This window comes from Lynx canadensis, chromosome X (assembly GCF_007474595.2).
Source record: "Lynx canadensis isolate LIC74 chromosome X, mLynCan4.pri.v2, whole genome shotgun sequence".
Lineage (NCBI taxonomy): Eukaryota > Metazoa > Chordata > Mammalia > Carnivora > Felidae > Lynx > Lynx canadensis.
In genome coordinates, this window is record NC_044321.2 from 119894431 (window position 1) to 119914876 (window position 20446).

Below are 20446 nucleotides of genomic sequence, written 5' to 3' on the forward strand. Positions count from 1 at the left end.
CATCTTTTCTGTGTGTCTCTATCCCAATTTCCCTTTTAAAGGGATGCCAGCCACTGGATTTAGAGTCCATCCTACCCCAATATGTCCTCATCTTAACTTGATTACACCTTCAGAGACTCTAATTCCAAATAAGGTCACATCCAAAAGTTCCAGGGAGACATGAATTTGGGGAGGACAGCGTTCAACCTAGTACACTGTCAGGTAGCCTGGGAAAATATTTGTGTCCCTGTTGGGAAATTGAGGAAATAGGCTCAAGGGGGAAAAGAGTGGCACAAGGTCAAGGGCCAGGCCTTCAGCTCTCCTTGCATCTAGGAAGGCAGGTAGAGGTGTTCGCATTCCTCATCAAGGAAAGTGCAGGTGGTAAGACCCTTGCAGGTGGTGACAGAGTGTGGCTGTTTCCCCAGTACACCTTGGCTTCCTTCCTTTCTTTTTCTTTCTTTCCTCCTCTTATTCCTGTGTCCTGGCACCTTGCTTCTCTGCCTCTTGCTTTGCTTCCTTGCTGCCCTGTCTTCTTGCTTTGAGGGATTAGAAAGAGATGGTAGAAAAGTGTGAGGCCAAAGTAAGCCATTAGCCCAGAGTGTCCCAGGGGGAGTTGAAGAGCCGCTACCCAAATAGAAGCCCAGAGCAGATAATATCGGGGTTGGCCTTGCCAGGATAGGGCAGGCTGGGCACTGGGCTCTCAGACTCATTGCTTGGCCCTTACATATCCCACCTCTGAGGGCCCCAGGAACGTTGGCCCCTGCACATCTCTAACTGTGGAACCATTCCCGGCATGCCCACAGAAATGGGGAGAACCTGGTGGACTTCACCTTCGTGGAGAATGTGGTGCATGGACACATCCTGGCTGCAGAGCACCTCTCCCAAGATGCGGCCATCAGTGGGAAGGTAAGGCTACTGCTCCTCCTGCCCCGTGTGTGTTTGCCTATCTTTGGATTGTGTCTCCCCATGATTGGATTTGTTGGCAAATTGCCTTCATGTTCCCGTGTCCTGGCCGATCTGGTCCGAGGTTGATCCCCTATGGTAGGTGGTGGGGTGACATTGCAGTGCCACACAGCTCCAAACAGCCCAAATCTGGGGCCAATGAGCTGGAATTGAATAAACATTCAGGACCTGGTTCTCCATGTTACGTGACCTGGATACACACAGTGGACTTGACTGCTCCCAGCAGGGTCCCACGTACATTTGATGGGGTGCTTCCTATTCATCTTTTCTCATGCTTATTCTGGAAATTTCTCCATTTCTCCCCCATTGCCCACCCATGCCCATGCCTCTCACCACTCCAGAGGGGTGGATATACCTAAATGTCCTGGCATTTGGCACCTGGTGGGCAGGATGGACATGTCAGGGGAGGTGAGCCCTCACGCAGAGAGGGGAGAGCACATTAGGGCCTCCTCACCCTCCCCTCCCACTCATAGGGCCTCCATCTTCCTGTTTCTCACCACTACCTTTGGAAGTCCCTCTTTGGGCCTCATTTTTCTCCTGGACCTCTGCTGTTTTCCCACTGCTGTAACACTTAGGGTGGCAGGACTAGGGTAGGTGTATGGCTTTTGGTTTAGATGAAACACATCACATTTGAGAAATGTAATATAACCTGTTTGTTGCATCTGAAGATAAAGAGTTTTACCATGAAGAACATTATTATTAAATTAAGTGCAATTAACAAACATACTTTCCTGAATTCAATCTAAGCTTCGCTTAAAAATCCTGGCCCATAGGTAAAACTCCTCACCTTCCCTCTCGACTTTAAGGCTACCTGCCCGTAGCTGCAAACCAAAAAAGCCCCTCTGCCGCAGTCTGACATTGGTAGATTGGAGACACTAGGTGGGCAGGCAGGGAGAGCCACTAGCTTCCTAAAATACTGGTCCCAGGCTGAGCCAGCAGCGTGTGGCTGAGCTCCCAAGTTCCAAGTGTGGTCTTCTCACCTCTGCAGCTGGGGAGCATTTTCTAACTTCTTGTTCTCTCTCCAGGCATTTCACATCACCAATGACGAACCCATCCCTTTCTGGACATTCCTGTCTCGTATCCTGACAGGCCTCAACTATGAGGCCCCCAAGTATCACATCCCGTACTGGGTGGCCTACTACCTGGCTCTTCTGCTGTCCCTCCTGGTGATGGTGATCAGTCCTATCATCTGTGTCCAGCCCACTTTCACACCAATGCGGGTTGCACTGGCCGGCACCTTCCACTATTACAGCTGTGAGAGAGCCAAACAGGTCATGGGCTACCGGCCCCTGGTCACCATGGATGACGCCATAGAAAGGACTATACAGGGCTTTCACCACCTGCGGAAGGTCAAGTGAGGCACCCCGGATACTGGGCCCTCTCAGTGCATTCCCCAGCCACTAACTGTCCCCTGTGGATCAATAAACTAACCTCCTTCAAGTGAGTTTCCTCTGAGCTTAGGTCTCCTCCTGCCAGTTAGATGAGACCACACCCAGCTCTTCTGCTACCACAAGGGTGGAGAAAGCAGCAGACATTTCTCCCTTTGTAGGATTGGATTTGAATTTCTTAAAGCAGGCAGCTTCATATTCTGCTGTGTGGTGTTCTCGTTCTTTCCCTCTTCCTCTCTGCCACCCCTCCTGAGTCCTGGGTTACTTATCATTCCAGTGTGCTTGTGCATAATCAAGGAAGCTATAGGAAAGAAACAACCCATTTGCTAATTGATGATGAGAAAGTACATTTTCTTCCATGTGAACTGATACTAGAGGAGAAGCCACAAACTGTTCGGGGAGCCACATAATACAGATATACTAGAAGAAGAGCAGAAGTTATAAACACATGGTGAAACTTCAAATGTACATTTCAAATACACACAGAAGTTAGAGCAAAAACTTTTAAAAATTTTAAATAATTGTCACCCCACCACCAGCAATCTCCAGAGGGAAGAGACCGCTTGTTGGTCACCTCCATATTATGCGTCCAGGTTCTCTCTCAGGTGTAGCTGGTGTGCCTGCCTGCATTGTTTTTTCATAAAATGTTCTTTCATGGACACATGTCTCTTTAGCAGCAGAGCCCCATTGTCCATTTTAGTTGCAAGGTGGTAGTGTGCCCCAGCAGCCTGCCATTTCAGCTGTGTAGTTCCTGTTCTAACATGGGACGTGGGGCCACTTGACAGTCTGCCACTGAAGAGGTCAGAGAGAAGTACCTCCTGGATCTGCTTGGAGTTTGGGCAGAAACTCCACGAGATGATGCAGAAAGGGCTGTTTCTCTGCAGCTCACGTTCATAGAACCCTTCAGCCAGTTTCCAAAAGGCAAAGCACATACGTTTCAGTGCTCTCTATTTTCTGGTGATATTCTGCTTACAGAACCTGCTTTCTTCCCAGACTCATTGAAATGTAATGTTAAAGATTTCTGCTTTCTTCTCTGCCTTTGCCCAGGGGTGGAGAGGCAGCAGGAGAGACTGGAGTAAAGTGAAGGTCTTGTACATGCCATGAGGTATGTGTGATAGGAACGTCACCCCCGCCTGGGGGTAGACTGTACAAAGCTGATGGGGCAGGGGAGCACAAGCAGAAGTAAGACAGGGTCTTTGCCCCGGAGGCACTTAGAATAGAGGAGCTTGATATATGTTCACAAGCCGGGGTGCCTGGGAGACAAGGTGGTGTAATTTCAGGGGAAGGAGACATGGCTTCCAGGCAAGACCATCAAAAAGGCTTCCAACGAGGAGGCGACAGCATTGAGTTGGACCTCAAAGGATGGATAAAGGGTCCATAGGTGTAGACCCCTAGGTGGCATTTCAGGCTGAAAGGCCAGGTTCATAAGCAATGACTTGTCATAAGTTCATTAGTAGTGTGTTGTCTTTCTCAGATTCAGTGAAGTACAGAAGTGACCAGACTGGCTTGGGGGGGGGGGGGGGGGGCGGCGTGGAGCAGTGGGAGGTTGGTTTGGTTGAAGAGATAAGTAGGGCTGAGGATGCCAAGCCAAGAGGCCTTAAACTTTGTCCTGTATGCATGGGAAACTGTTCAGGGTTTACACAGTGGAGGGCAAAAATCAAGAAGCTTATATCACCACCCTGTGTGGGGCCTGGGAGATCAAATAGGAAGTAACAAAAGTCTGAGCAATGCTGTAGCCATGGAAATAGAAATGAAGCCTTAGTGGGAGCACCTGGAAAGGACTCAGCTTGCTGCCTGATTTCTTAGGCGGAGTGGGAGGGAGGAGGAGGCCACGGCATAGAACTGATGGACTCTGCTTTCAGAGCTGTGAGGAGGAGACTCTCAGGCCTAGAAGAGGGAGACTGGCAGACCAAAGTGCCCACAGCTTTGTCCTCCCAGCTTTCTTGGGAAAATGCTACCAGCTGCCCCTACAAAAGGTGTCCCTCACCGAACTGTCCAGAGTTCGTACGTCCTGTCCGTCTGTATCTACTGCCTCAGGGAACCTCTGGTCTGCTCACTTGTTTTGTTCACCCATTCATTGTACACGTTTTTTGGGCACTGCCTGGGCTTCAGTGGTGAATGAAACAGGTACAACCTGGAGCTGACATTGCAGTGGAGCTACCCTCCCTGCCGCAGAGGGCTTTTATGACTCCTTGCTCTGCCCTGTATTCCTGACTCAGACCTACATCACTTCCCACCCCCACCCCCATCCATTTGGAGAAAGTCCAACTGCCCGGGAAGGCTAGCCTTGGCACCCCCATGGGGAGCTTGTTAGAAATGATGGGGCCCCACCTCAGACTTACTGAGCAGAGACTCGGTGAGCCTGCCACTCTGCTTACGGGCTCCACGCATGGCTCCCCACCACTGAAGGAGACTCCCACCAGGTCACCAAGTCCAGCTAGAACCTTGCTTCAGTTATTGCAAGACTGAACTTGTCTTCCTAACCAGCCCGAGTCCCTGGGCCACCCCAATCTGTCCCTTTCCTGATGGCTGATAGCCTTGCAGTACACCTCCCTAAAATAACATCCTAGAGAACCAACCTAGGCCTGCGCCTCTCCCCCATGACATATCCATCTGTAAAATCACGCTGGAGGGAAGGCAGTTCTCTCCCGCTTGAGGACAGCTGAAAGTCCATGCCCAGTTCTGCATGTTCATTGGGGAGGTCTCTCATTTCAGTCCCTCCTCCCTCCCTGTTGATACTGACCTAGTTCAGCACCTGGCCCTCTCTGCACCTGGATCGGGTGTACTGGGACAGCCAAGATGATCTGTCTGCCTCCCCTGATCCAGACTTTATGTATCTCCAGGTCATCCTTCCTAAAAGAGACCTAGATTTGTCCCTCCTCTGTCAAAAACACTTCAGTGGGTCCCAACTTTCTCTGGAACACATTCTGCAGCCAGTTTTTCACAACCTGTGCTCAGCCTGCTTTTCCAGCCTTTTCCACTGGGCTTCACACCTACTGCACTCCAGCCAAACTCCTCATGCCTTGTCAGACGTCCCCTTGCTCACATTGCCCTGGCTGCCTGTCCTGTCCTCTCCCTGTTATGTCCCCAAATCCAAAATAGCCAGATCCCTTCCCTGCAAAAAGCCTACCCTCTTTCTCCCAATTGGAAATCATCCACTTGCTTGGGACTCCCAGCCTGTAGCTCTCAATCTTCGCTTTATTTAAGGTATTCCCTTGGTGTACTTCCTCCCACCCCTACCAGGCTAGGAGCTGCTTGAGGGCAGAGCCAACCAACATCCCCACAGCACCAAGTGGGTGCTCAAGAAATGGGGGTTATTACCTGCCTGGCTTGAAATCCTAGAGTAACTGCAGCAACAGAAGGAAACAGCCAGTGGGACTGGTTGGAGCAGGGGTTCCAGGCCTGGCATTCATGCATGGAATTGGGAGGTCTGTGAATTCTATGAATTGGCTACAACCTTTGGGACATCTGTGAGTATGTGTCTTTTGTCAGCAGAGGGCACGGAGCTGTCAGCTTTTCAAAGATGACTGTGGCCCAATACAAAATCCAAGCTGGTGGGATGGGTGCCAGCAGCTGTAGGGAAGCCTGCTTTTGAGGAAGGGTCCAAGAGAGACAAGTTGACAGGGAAGAGGCCAGAGTGGAGCTCCCAGGCCTCATTATCATCTCCATCTGGCAGTGTCCATGGACCGAGAGGTGGCTGTGGCCAGCTGTTCTGCCTGTAGGTCCATGACTTCAAGATAGAGAAGGACTGGAAGCAAGGTAGAAGTGGACTTGTCAGATGGGACAGAAATGCGTTAGGCCTCTGGCCACAGCCCTTCAAGTGCTGGTGTGCATTTCTATCCACTGACTAGGATATCCTTGCCTTGCTGTGTGATAACAGCCCTTGCTGGTAGAAAGTTCTCCCTTCTGCTGAACTGAAATACCTCTCTGCAACTCCCCTTGCCTTCCCTCTCTCCACCCAGCACCAGCAAGTTAGCCTATAAGCTCCTCATGGCTCCTCAGCTCCATTCTGCTCTGCATAGCTCACCTCAGGGTATCTGGTCCTGCTGGGCAAGCAGCCTGTTCTTTCAAACTTTCTTTCCAACATCATTCACTCCTCACAGCTTTTGCCCTACAGTCTCTCTCTCCTGGCTTCCTACAAAGCCCAGCCTGCACTGCCATCAGTCATTGGCTCAGCTGCCTGGGTCTCCTACAAGCCGCTACACTCCTCAAGGTCCAGGGACTTTGGATTTGTTTCTCTGCCTCTGAAGTCCTGTGCAGTGGCTGCTCCTGGGACCAGACTGAAAGGGAATTTAGAGGACAAAGCTACTAACACCCACTTTGACCAGCTGGGGGAGCCCCAGAGAGAAGAAGCCATGGTGTAGGGCACTCAGGCAATTAGCAGAGCCAGGGCTAAACCACAAGCTCGGAATCCCCTAGGTTAGTGCACCCCACATTATCCACCAAGATTCAGGCAGTTTACACAGCAAAGGTGCCCATCTGGGGAGGAAGGGGCACAGGCTCTAATCTGAGGCTTTGCAACATGAAGGGCTCAAAAGGCACAAATAAGAGGAATGGAGACCAAAAAGAGGCATGTGGAGAAACACTAGAACCTTCCATCAGCAGCATGCACCTCTTTACCCCAGCACTGCCTAGTTGTCAATTGTGGAAGACTTCAAATGATAATGGACCCAAATTAGAACCTACGCTTTGCCAGCTCTTTCACCCACTCAGCCCCAGAAGGTTTGTTCACATTAGATCCTTCAGCCCAGAAAACTTTCTAGCATGAACTGGGTAGGGGAGAAAGAGAGGGAAGAGGGTGAAAGCCTCTCAGCCCTTGCCCTGTACTGCAACTCTTGGGAGACACCTTCTCTAGTAGGTACTGGTAGACATACACACCACTGGCTTTGTTCTCTGTGGGGAGGGGTGGGGACCATCAATTCAGAAAATATTAACTGAGCACCTGCTAAGTCCAAAGGGATGCAGAAGTGACCAAGATAGAGCACTTACCCTCAGAGAGTCCCACAGGGAAAGTAATATCCCAAGTGCTCTTTCCCTTAAGAGCAAAGGTCCACAAACTGAACTTGGGGTTGAATCCTGTTTGTGTTTAGTCAGTAAAATTTTACTGGCATACAGCCACATCCATTTGCTGACATGTCTGTGGGTGCATCCATGCTACAACGGCAGAGTTGACCAGTTATGACAGAGATCTGTAACCCACAAAGCCTAAAATATTTAGTGTCTTCCCCCTTACAGAAAGTTTGCCAACCTCCGCTTAAGAGTGACTAATAGGCCAACAGGTACTTGAAAAGATGCTCTCAACATCTCTAATGGTTAGAGAAATGCACATATCAAAACCATAATGAGATACCACCTCACACCCATTAGAATGGCTACTTTTAAGCCAGGCAGAGAAAGACAGATACCATATGTTTTCACTCATATGTGGATCTTGAGGAACTTAACAGAAAACCATGGGGGAGGGGAAGGGGGGAAAAAGTTACAGAGAGGGAGGGAGGCAAATCATAAGAGACTCTTAAGGATTGAGAACAAACTAAGGGTAGATGGGGGGTGGGGAAGAGGGGAAAGTGGGTGATGGGCAGGGAGGAGGGCACTTGTTGGGATGAACACTGGGGGTTGTATGGAAACCAATTTGACAGTAAATTATATTTAAAAAAATAAAATACATAAAATAAAATACAAAGCACTGTAAATCTGAAAGATATAGAATATATTTTAACCTGTTTTGTAAACATACTCCATTTAGGAATATTAAAAATTATTGACCTCTTATTCATCAAATATTTTTACACTAAAAAAATAAATAAATAAATACATATAGGGCAAGCCCACTTTGGCCAGCTGGAAAAGAGAAGGAATGGCCTAGCTTCCAGGCCAAGGGAAACACTGTGGTCTGTGCCTGGAAATGGTAGGACGTGAGGTTGCAAGGGTCAAGGAACTTGGACTTGATTGCCCACTGAAGAGTGACACTGAAGATTGTGTTTATATGATGAAAAGAGTGCAAGGGGGACCAGAGGCACACACCACTGTAAGCGGTGGCTTGTGGCCCCTTCATCCATCTTCAGAGTGCATCGCTCCTATCTCCACTTCCATCAATACATCTCAAGGGGTGGACATTTTGGGGGGGCAATTACTCAATCTACCACAGTGGCCAGTAAGGTACAGCCTCCAGCTGGAAGGGAGCCAAAGGACAGACAAGTCCCAACAGGCTCAGCAGCCATGAATCTAGGGAAAGTCGTCCCCTCACCAAGGTGACAGAGGTAGGTCCCTGGGTAAACGGCCAATGCTCCAACCTCCTGACAGGCCATGGGCTTCAAACAAACTGCTGGATCCCTGCAGCCCTGTCTGCCAAATACTATTCAAATAACTCACTGGGCTAGTTTGGCACTGACTGATGATTGCAAATCCTGTACAGAGGTCACTAATATGATGGTGCAGGTTTAGAAGGTGCTGAGAAATGTGGGTGGATCTGCAGGGCGGGTTTGGAAAGGCCTAAGAATCCAGTGGCCCAGGTGAGCAAGTGTTAGGTCTCAGCACTGCCTCAAGGCCTGGGACTGGTTCTCATGTCCTGGCAGGAGAGAAACTAGGATTTGGACATGCCTCTTTGTGCTATATTTGGGGCTGGGATTAGTGTTTAGGGAAGTGAAGCACAGGCTAAGCTAAGGCCACCTGAAGACCATCTAGCCATAGCCAGCCAAAAGGGCTCTAATACGGACCCAGGTGGTGCTGAGAGCAAGCCTGCAGAGACGGCCTAGATGCGAGGCCCCAAGGCACTGTAGGCTGTACAGGACAGGCTGCATCGAGGTACCGCAGAACCAAGGGTCCTGACGTCCTTGTCCTATTCACAGTCAATTGTCTGATTGCTCCCTTCATCAAAGTCAGTTCTGGCCAGGCCACTGAATGCTAAAAAGCTGCCTTCAGTGTTGAGCCCAAGATAACCTTTGACATCTATGGCCCCTCTAAACCAGGGACTCTGCAGGCAGTCTGATCTGGAGCTTTAAAGGGACTCCCACTGGACTAGGAAGCCCATTGCTAATGGCAGCACATGGGGGCCTCTCCCCAGAATGCCTTCTGCTGTCCTTGCCTGGCTGACTCCTACAAGTCTCTATTGGGCTGGCAGCCAGGCCAGGTGAACCTCCTGCTGTACTCTCTCCCAGGCTCCCACTGTGCCTGCCTGGGGCTTCTTCCACCCATGACTCTAGCCCAAGACTCCTGGCTTATGTACCTGCCTCCCTCCGCACTAAGAAGTACTTCAAGGCAGGGCCTACCTGTGATCCCTGTGATCCCTGCAAGGCCAGCGCAGGCATTGACACTCTGGGGCCTACCTCTCTCCACCCCAGCAGGAGTGCTCCACAGAGCCAGAGAGAACCCTGCAACAATGAGAAAACAGTAATGACCCATTTTCAAATCCAGTCACATTTACAGGCACTGGGAATTAGGACATCAACATATCTTTTGGGGGGACATAATGCAACCCATAACAGGACCCATCTGATCTCCAGTGTCCAATGAGTGCTTCATTCCTAAGAGTATCCCTCCCTCACTCTTTCCTCAGCACTGGAACGTGGGGGTGACTGAGAGAGCCAAAGCTTCTAGAAGAAGTGGGACTGAAGACTCTAGGTGTGCCACTGTTCTCAAAATGAATTTTATCACTTACATTAATATGGGGTCATTCAGGTGGGCCCTAATGCAATATGATGGCCTTTATGAGAAGAGGAAATAGAGACACGGACACAGGGAAGACAGCTATGTGGAGGACAGAGGCACAGATTGGAGTGATGTGGCCCTGAGCCAAGGAATGAATGCCTGGGGTAATGCCAGAAGCTGGAGGCTGGAGGAGGTAGGAAGGATCTTCCCCCCTGGAGGGAGCATGGCCCTGCCCACAGCTTGATTTCAAACTTCTGGCCTCCAGAACTGTGAAAGGATAAATGCCTGTTGTCTTAGTCCCCCCCCCCCCCCGCCACCACCGATGTGTGGCACTTGATTGCAGCAGCCCCAGGACACTCCTACAGACACTTGCACAAATGTCCCCTAGCTCCTCACAGCAAGACAGAAGCAGAATCCTTGCCCATCTTCCCATTCTAATGCCAGCACCCCTTGTGCAGCCTCTCTGAGCTTACCACTTCCACCTTAATTGTGAATAAACAGTGCTCCTCAGCTTCAAAGCACTTTGGACATAGTAATTAACTCTCAGTTAATTGGATGAAATAACGTGACGCTCTAGTGACATCATTTCCATTCCGTGCCCAGATCTAGCCACAGGCAGTCTGGTGACTGCTGAGCTGTGAGCCTGTCTTGTGGTAACATGTTGTGCCTTTTGCAACCGTCCCACAGAACACTGATCTGGGAGGGCCCTCTACCCTCCTCCACTCCACAGGCTTTAGAAAATGACCAGCTATGGGCACTCTTGGCCAATAAAATACACATGACACAAATGGTTCTGTGACTATGTGTGTCTGTGTCTGATCTACACACCCCTGCCCTGTTCCACATCACTGAGATGCTCTTACTGGAATTTTTAAACAAAAGACTACAAAAACTCAGATGTATCTTCAGATATCCCAGAAATAGCCCTGTGGGGCTCTTTCTTTCACCCTCAGAGCCTGTGTACCCCCCTTGTGGAACAAAGGAGAAGAATCCCCTTACTCTTTCTATTCAGGACCCCAGCAGATGAACAGTACTTGAGCTGGGCAAATAGCTGTTTGCAATGCCTGGAGGCAGGAGCCTATTCCAAGTTAGAGTGGGGAGACATTTAGACCATAAGGATCATGAGGCATGGTGGGGAGGGGCAGGGCTGCAGCTGTCCTTACCACACCAGGGTCCCCCGTGGGCAGATAGTAAATGTGCACAGAGTCAGGGGACTGGTTTGGCGTCCTGTCTTCAACTATGCCACTGATAACATGGATGATGTCAACAGCCTCATCCCAGGTCTCCTGACTCTATTTGCGCCTGCCTTTGTCTTCCCCCCAGCAGCCAGGGTCTCCATGAGCCAGGCAGTCTGCTCTTGCCAGTCCCCACTAAACGCCAGGCAAAAGCTGCTCATTTCCCTCACCCCGTGTGTCCCAGCACATAGGCTGGAACATTGTCAATGGTACTTGTAACAAATAAAGAAAGGCCATTCCTGTTCAATTCTCTTCCAATCCTGCAGACTACTGGGGGCAGGGGGAATCCTCCAAATTTGGTGCTCTTGTGTTTTTAAACTGTATTGAAACAAAATAGACACAAAAGAATATGCATATCATGCATATCATATATAAGTGTACAGCTTGAAGACAGCTCACAAAGACAGCATGTCTGTATAAAAGCACTCAGATCAAGAAACATAATATGACCAAGCACACCAGAAGCCCCTTCTCTTGGTCCCCCCCTACTCACTATGTGTCTGTGGCTAACCGCTATCCTAGACATCTAGCAGCAGAGATTAGGTTTGCCCATTTTTATATTTTACATAAATGGAACCACACTGTATGTGCTCTTACACATCTGGCTTCTGCCCCTCCACGTTATGTATGAGAGCCTCATCCATATGTTTGCAGTTGGAGTTCATGCTCCACTGTTGTGGACATGGCATGACTGACTTGTTCTTTCTACTTTGATGGGCATTGGGGTTGCTCTTGGTTATTATAAATAATGCTGCTATGGATATTCCTTTTGTATGCCTTTTGTCGAACATGTATATGCAATTGTGTTGACTATATACCTGTTTTAGTTTGCTCAGACTACCATGAAAAAGTACCACAGATGGGGTAGCTTAAACAACCGAAATTTAGGTTCTTACAGTTCTGGAGACTAGAAGTCCAAGATCAAGATGTCAGCAGCTTCACTTTCTTCTGCAGCCTCTGTCCTTGGCTTGCAGACTTCTCTTCTCCCTGTGTCTTCACATGCTCCCTCCGTGCATGTCTGTGTTCTAATCTCCTCTCATTATAAGAAGTCATATTGGCCTAAGGCCCACTCTGTTCCAAGTGGGACTCTAATGACTTCATTTTTACTGAATGACTCCTGAAATACCCTAGTTCTAAACACAGTTACATTCTGAGGTACAGGGCAGGGTAGAAGAATTCAATATATGAATTTTGGAAGGACACAATTCAACTTATAACAATAACGGGGTTGTTGGGTCAGAGAACTCATATATTTAGCTTTAACAGATAAAGACAAAGAATTTTCCAAAGTGGTTGTACCAAATTACCCTCCCATCTGCAATCTGCGAGTGTTCTAGTTGCCCCCATATCCTTGCCAACACTTGGTGTTCTTTCTTTTAAATGTGACATCTTATGGCCTTAATGTGCATTTTCCTGAGAACTACTGAGACGGAGTACCTGTTCTGATCTTTACCTGCTTTCCTATTAGCTCACCTACCCATAGTGTTGATTTATAGTTGTTTATTTGTTTATTTCTTTGATATATTGTGGATGAGTATTCTGTTAGATTTCTGTATTGTGAAGATCTTCTCTCATGTTTGGGGTGGATTTTCATTTCAACAGTATGTTTTCATGAACAGAAGTTCTTCGTTTTCATTTATTCTACTTATCAAATGTTTATTTGATATTTAGTACTTTTTGTGTCATGGTTGAGAAATTTTTCACCACTCAAAGTTCACGAAGATATTCTCTTGTTTTTCTTTTAGAAGCTTTGTTGTTTTACCTTTCGTATTTAGACCTGCAGTCTGTCTGAAACTAATTTTTTGTATCATATACAGTAGGATCCAAGGACATTTTTTTCCCACATGAGTACCCAATGAAATGATGTTGTGTCCTTGTAAGGGTATCATCTAGATGATATTAATTTTTTTTAATTTTTTTAATTTACATCCAAGTTAGTTAGCATATAGTGCAACAATGATTTCAGGGGTAGATTCCTTAATGCCCCTTACCCATTTAGGCCATCCCCCCTACCACAACCCTTCCAGCAACTCTATGTTCTCCATATTTAAGAGTCTCTTATGTTTTGTCCCCCTCCCTGTTTTTATATTATTTTTGTTTCCCTTCCCTTGTGTTCATCTGTTCTGTGTCTTAAAGTCTTCATATGAGTGAAGTCATATGATATTTGTCTTTCTCTGACTAACTAACTTCGCTTAGCATAATGCCCTCTAGTTCCATCCACGTAGTTGCAAATGGCAAGATTTCATTCTTTTTGATTGCAGAGTAATACACCATTGTATGTATATACCACACTTTCTTTATCCATTCATCCATCGATGGACATTTGGGCTCTTCCCATACTTTGGCTATTGTTGATAGTGCTGCTATAAACATTGGGGTGCATGTGCCCCTTTGAAACAGCATACCTGTATCCTTTGGATAAATACCTAGCAGTGTAATTGCTGGGTTGTAGGGTAGTTCTGTTTTTTCAATTTTTTCAGGAACCTCCATACTGTTTTCCAGAGTGGCTGCACCAGCTTGCTTTCCCACCAGCAGTGCAAAAGAGATCCTCTTTCTCCACATCCTCACCAACATCTGTTGTTGCCCGAGTTGTTAATGTTAACCATTCTGACAGGTGTCAGGTGGTATCTCATTGTGGTTTTGGTTTGTATTTCCCTGATGATGAATGATGTGGAGCATTTTTTCATGTGTTGGTTGGCCATCTGGATGTCTTCTTTGGAGAAGTGTCTATTCATGTCCTTGCCCATTTCTTCACTGGATTATTTGTTTTTTGGGTGTTGAGTTTGATAAGTTCTTTATAGATTTTGGATACTAACCCTTTATCTGATATGTCGTTTGTAAATATCTTCTCCCATTCTGTTGGTTGACTTTTAGTTTTGCTGATTGTTTCCTTCACTGTGCAGAAGCTTTGTATTTTGATGAGGTCCCAGTAGTTCATTTTTGCTTTTGTTTCCCTTGCCTCCAGAGACGTGTTGAGTAACAAGTTGCTGTGGCCAATATCAAAGAGGTTTTTGCCTGCTTTCTCCTTGAGGATTTTGATGGCTTCCTGTCTTACATTTAGGTCTTTCATCCATTTTGAATTTATTTTTGTATATGGTGTAAGAATGTGGTCCAGGTTCATTTTTCTCCATGTCCAGTTTTCCCAGCAACACTTGCTGAAGAGACTGTCTTTATTCCACTGGATATTCTTTCCTGCTTTGTCAAAGATGAGTTGGCCATATGTTTGTGGTTCCATTTCTGGGTTCTTTATTCTGTTCCATTGATCTGAGTGTCTGTTTTTGTGGCAGTACCATACTGTCTTGATGATTATACCTTTGTAATACAGCTTGAAGTCCATAGATGATGTTAATTATTTATTTTTTTAATTTTTTTAAATATGGAATTCATTGTCAAATTGGTTTCCATACAACACCCAGTGCTCATCCCAAAAAGTGCCCTTCTCAATACCCATCACCCACCCTCCCCCTCCCTCCCACCCCCCCCATCAACCCTCAGTTTGTTCTCAGTTTTTAAGAGTCTCTTATGCTTTGGCTCTCTCCCTCTCTAACCTCTTTTTTTCTTCTTCTTCCCCTCCCCCATGGACTTCTGTTAAGTTTCTCAGTAGATGATGTTAATTTTGATTACCCAAAGTGATAGCCAAGTTCTCCTCTGTATAGTTACATTCCCCCCATAAAAATAATTTTCATGTAACTTGCCCCCTCCCATAGACTTAGCATCCATTGATGATTTTTTTTGCAATGGTGATTGCAAAATGTTGAGAAAAGTGTTTTTTTAATGTTATGTTACAGATAATGTGTATTGGAAAGTCCATCCTTTGCCTACTGCCCTGCACTATACTGCTAGCATTTCATTAGATCCTCAAACACTTGGTAAATTTTCTACTTTAACAATAAGAGAACAGGCCTCAGTCTTAAACCATTCATAAAACCACAATATTTTAGTTAATATGTCATATTATTCCCTTTTTATTGTAATGTTTCTTTTTATGGCTCCCCTCTATTTATGGCAAATGACTAGTTTTCCATTTGGAATAGTAATATAAAATTTACCTTTAATGTAAATATGTATGACTTTGGAAGAATGAGTCAATTTAAAGAACACATTTTAAGTAAATAATTGTATATGTGGTACTTAGATATGGCAAAAATTGGTGAAGATAGCATGCAAGTAACTAAAGTGTGGACAATACTGACTCCCAGTAACATGTCCTAGATCTACAGGGAGACACTAGCTCCATAGTTCAACTCTCAGTCACTTTCCTGAGCTCACCTGTGGCAACCGTCCTTATCAGACACATACTATAAATGAACTACGTTTACTATGTTTAAGGAAATGAATTAAAAACTCAAAAGATATCTACAGGGAACAGGATTGAAATCATATAGAGTGTACTCTCTGATAATAATGCAATTAAGCTACAAATTGATAATAAAAGCAGCTGGAAATTTTAGCATGTTTGGAAATTAGGCAACATACCTCTAAATAACTATAGGTGAAAAAATCATACTGGAAAGTTGAAAATATTTTCAATATTAAAAAAATTAATGTTTATTTTTGAGACAGAGAGAGAGCATGAGCAAAAGAGGGGCAGTGAGAGAGGGAGACACAGAATCCGAAACAGGCTCCAGGCTCTGAGCTGTCAGCACAGAACATGATGCGGGGCTTGAACCCACAAACCACGAGATCATGACCTGAGCTGAAGTCGAACGCTTAACTGACTGAAGTACCCAGGTGCCCCTATTTTCAATATTTTAATAAGGAAAATAATACACATATTATTATCAATTCATATTAATGTAAATGATAAAATTCAGTTTGAGAACAATAACACACCAATAGTCAAACTTTCTAATGAAATGCATTTTTTAAGGAGGCTTCATGCCCAGCATGGAGCCCAACATGAGGCTTGAACTCATGACCCTGAGATCAAGACCTGAGCTGACATCAAAAGTCTGCCACTTAACCGACTGAGCCACCCAGGTGCCCCAAAAATGTATTTTAATTTTTTTTTAGTTTTTTAAATGTTTTATTTATTCTTGAGAGAGAGAAAGAGACAGAGTGCAAGCTGAGGAGGGGCAGAGAGAGAGGGAGACACAGAATCTGAAGCAGGCTTGAGGCTCTGAGCTATCAGCACAGAGTCCAATGTGGGGCTCTAAATCACTAACTGTGAGATCATCACCTGAGCCGAAGCCAGAAGCTTAAGCAACTGAGCCACCCAGGCGCCCCCCAAAATGCATTTTAAATAAATGTGAACATCCTTCAGTTACCTTCATATCTTTGGTATCCTTAATACCTTCATGCCCTTGGACCCAAGGCTGACAAACCAGGTTGAGGAAGTTTCCTGGCCACACAATTTTTCCAGCTCCACCCCTGCTTTACTCTCCTGAAACTCCCCACCCCACCCTGCATGCCTTACTCAGGAGCCACAGTCCTTAATCTTTGGAGTACATCTGAATCTCCAGGGACATTTGTTAAAAATGTGAATTGTCAGAACTTATCTCAAAGAATTAGGAGCTCTAGGGGTAAAGCCTTGACATGTGTATGTTTCAAAGGTTGTCCCTTCCCCTCCTGACCTGCACCTTCAGGAAGGTTCCTCTCAAGGTGAGCTTTGACCTCCAGCCTGGCAGAGGAAATAGAATCTGTCAAATATAAAGTCCCTCAGCACCCCATCCACACTGGAGGTATGCATCCACATGTGTGTACTATCCCTTCTAGGGCTTTCAGAACCAGCAAACTGAGTCTCCTGGGGGAATTTAGTGGTACCCAGCAGAGAGATTTTTCTGAAGGTCTCTGGCTGCCTCAGATTGCTCTCCAGACTCAGCCACTCCTGAGTGGAGTGGCCTTGGGCAAATGACCTCATTGCTCTGAGTTTCAGTGTCCTAATCTGGACCATGTGTAGTTCTCTCTCTCTCCTTTCAGGCAGTCAGATAGTCAAAGTTAGGCTGCCCAAATACAAGTCATTCTCTGATCTTTCTAGAAATATCTTGCTAAAAGCCAATTACATGCTTTCTTTCAAATGTGACATTCTGTACAGGTGTTTAAACTCTGGCATAAGCAGCAAGTTGCATCAGCCTCTCTTCTATTTAAGGCCTGCACAATTCTAGTAATTTAATTTTGACCAAAAAAAGAAAGTCTCCTTAGGAAGTGTTAGTGTAGTGCAAGTCCCTCAAGAGAATTTTCCCAAGACATCTACTAACAGAGGCTGTTAACAATATGTCTGGCATATAGTAACCTTTTAATAAGTATTAGCTTTGCCATTGGTGAGACTAGTGTAGCTGCCACAAATGCCCCCAACCCGGTTCCACATGTACTGAATAATTGAGCTAATAACAGTGGAGGTTAGGAGTCCAGCTCCACTTGTTAGCTGTGTGACCTTGGGCCTTTGTCTCCTTATATGTAAAATGGGGATAGTCCTAGTGTTTCCCTCAGAGGGCTGCTGTAGGGGTGGACTGAGATGATTTCTATAAAGCTCTGGGCACAGGGTCCAACATAGAAGGCATTAAAACCCGTCAGCTATTTAGGTATCTCTAATCACTCTCTTCAGTTGAGCCACGTCAAGCAAGGCATGCCCATTCATTAATAGCATCTTGGGCAGGTTTTAGAAGCTTGGTTATTGAAATAGAGAGCAGATTAAAATGTCAATCTCAGACTTGATTTAACTCTCCCTTCCCCTAGTGCAGCCTCCTTGAGGCCCTCACACCACCACACCCTCTTCAAGAAAATTAACGGACACGAACTCATGGGAGAGTTTTGAATTCTTGAGGGTTTTTTGGGAATCTCTCCACTGTCAATCCCCTGCCATGCACAAACCAGCTCCTACTCTCCTTCCTTCCCTGGTAGGGGGAGGTGTGGGAGTGGCAAGGGGTGGCAACAGTGGCTAGTGACAATGGTAAGGTCTCTGTTGCCATCTTTTGTACATCCTGGGCATTTTTAGCTGGTGGCTATAGTAGTCCTTGGCTCTTAGAGGGAACAAATCATTTGGGAGCAAGCAGTTCAAACCTGATGGGCATCCTGTTCCCTCTGTGCCATGCTCACTTCCTCTGCTCCTTGCAACAGGATGAGTCTTGGCAAATGTGACTCCTGATGCCTGATCTCTGACCTTTTCTTCTCAGGCTCCTTCCTCATTGGGGATTCTTTTTGGTGGAGCTGGGCAGGGCTCCTCCCTGACCTTCCTTAACATTCTACATGCACTCAACTCTTACCATAATGCTTAGGTGATGCCATGTCCTCTGTGGCCTCCAGGGGTCATTGAAAATTGCCTTTACCCCAACACACTTGGTCTCCATTCTGGAAAGTCCTTCTGAGGCCCAGGCCTATAATATCCTGCTGTCGGCTCATCTTCTCCACTTGGATGTCACATGGGCTCTTCAGTCTCACTCTCTCCCAAACCAGTTTCATTACCTGCCCCTCAGAATGGCAGTCCTGAAGACTAAATTCCTGCTCCATTCCCTTCCTCAATTATTTCACATGAATAAATCTAATTCCCGTGTAAAAGATTTGTCCAAGTAACTGAAGCAAGTAGGCACCCTCTCTCTTTCTCATTCCTAGCCCAAACTCCCTCCAGGTTAAGCCCATTCCTTGTTCTAATGAACACCAAACCCTTGTCCTATTTGTGCACGGGCCAGTTTAACCCCTCCAGACCAAGGGACACGAGGGCTAGTGGGGTACTGCCTGTGGAACCTGGGAGTGGTGGCCAGGGAAAGGGGAGATGAAAGTATATCCCAGCCATATAGGAATGTTTCTGCTGGCGCAAGAAACTTGCATCAAAGGGGCCACAAATGAGCTAATAGAAGACAGACAAATGTGAATCCACATTTACTTAGCTTTATGTGGAGTCCTGACTTCATAGGGTGGGGCTCTGCCTTTGCCAGTTTCCTGATCCCTTCCTCTTCTTCCCAAGCTCATGGAGCAGGAAGCCCACTCCTTCCCCCACCCCCATTTAGGGTTGGCATTTTAGATTCTTATCTTTTCCATTATTTTTTTCTTCCTTCTATTATCTTGAAGCACATGCTGACCTTCTCTCTCTACCCTGCTTTTTTCCCTGGAGAAATATAATAAATGAATAAAGATTTACTCATCTCGAAAAAAAACTTCCGTGAATCCAGCTTTTACGCATATGGAATGAGCTGTAAAGAAACTTGATTGATGGTGGCATTTCACTCACAGGACATTCTCTCCTTCCTTCCCTCTCTCCCTCCATCCTTCTCCTTTTTTGCAAGCATTGACAGAGCAGCCCGTATCCCCTGTGGGCATAGCCAGGGGCTGAGACCTGTGACCTGAAAGAGCTCTCAGCTACCCCAAGAAGACATGACTTCCACTTTCCACCTCTGCCTCCTCCTTCCTTGAGGCCTGAAGCTCTAAATGGGTATGGTCTCTGCCATATTCAGGCTCCCCTCCAGGCTATTCTTTCCACCACCAACTCTTCCCATTTTTCCCCCAATATCATTCTGTCTCTACCCACTGACTCCCACCACATCCCAGTGGCTGGTCTTGCCTCAGGACTCAGTGACTTTTTAAGCCTCTTAGGCACTTTTGTATCCCCTACCAGACAGAGCTACGTGGGACCAAGGCCTGGCTCAAGGCAGACACTCAGAACATGTGTGACCACCTGAAGCCTGCCTCTGGATGTCATTTCCCTCTGTCTGTATCACAGGGAGAGAAGCAAGGAATGGAGCTCAGGGAGCACCTTCTGGAATGACTTCATACAATCCTATACAATTGTGATATTTTCGAGCAAATATACATGAATTTTTTTAAAAAGCTTTAAAAAGCAGAATTTAACCTGTTTTAAAAACACACCGAGTATTTACTGGGCTCCTACTTGTGAACAAGATTGTGACCTGAGCCAAAGTCAGACACTTTACCAACTGAGCCACCCAGGCACCCCTTTTATGGCAGTTTTATTAAGGAGAAAGTATACATTCAAAAGACTATCACCTCTTCCAAGCCAGTTCCTAGAGAGGGACCCACTTGTCCAAGGAGGCTGAACTCAACAGTGTGAGCCAAGCTCTGTGTGTTACTGGCTTGATGGGCATACTGGGCCCTAGCAGATTGGGGAGTAATGCCAGGAGGTATCCAGCTATGACTGTCTACTTTCAATTTTGAAACATGGGCATTTGCAAAATAGCATCTTTGTTTTCTTTCTATATTGAGATGATCCCATTCCATTGTCCCAACACTTGCTGAGTACTTAGTGTGTGCTAAGCCTCATGCCTGTTAGGAAGAGGCAGGAGA

The 20446-nt window shown here is 46.4% G+C and overlaps 1 protein-coding gene across 2 annotated transcripts in view; it reads left to right on the forward strand.

The window, feature by feature from the left end:
• Nucleotides 1–2528, forward strand: part of NSDHL (NAD(P) dependent steroid dehydrogenase-like) — a 29910-nt gene extending 27382 nt beyond the window's left edge. For both annotated transcript variants that reach the window (XM_030305872.1, XM_030305873.1), the window contains 2 exons: nucleotides 783–885; nucleotides 1968–2528. In XM_030305872.1, the coding sequence (XP_030161732.1) occupies nucleotides 783–885; nucleotides 1968–2300 (436 nt within the window). In that variant the 3' untranslated portion in view covers nucleotides 2301–2528. The remainder of the gene's footprint in view (nucleotides 1–782; nucleotides 886–1967) is intronic.
• The last annotated feature ends 17918 nt before the right edge of the window (nucleotides 2529–20446 follow it).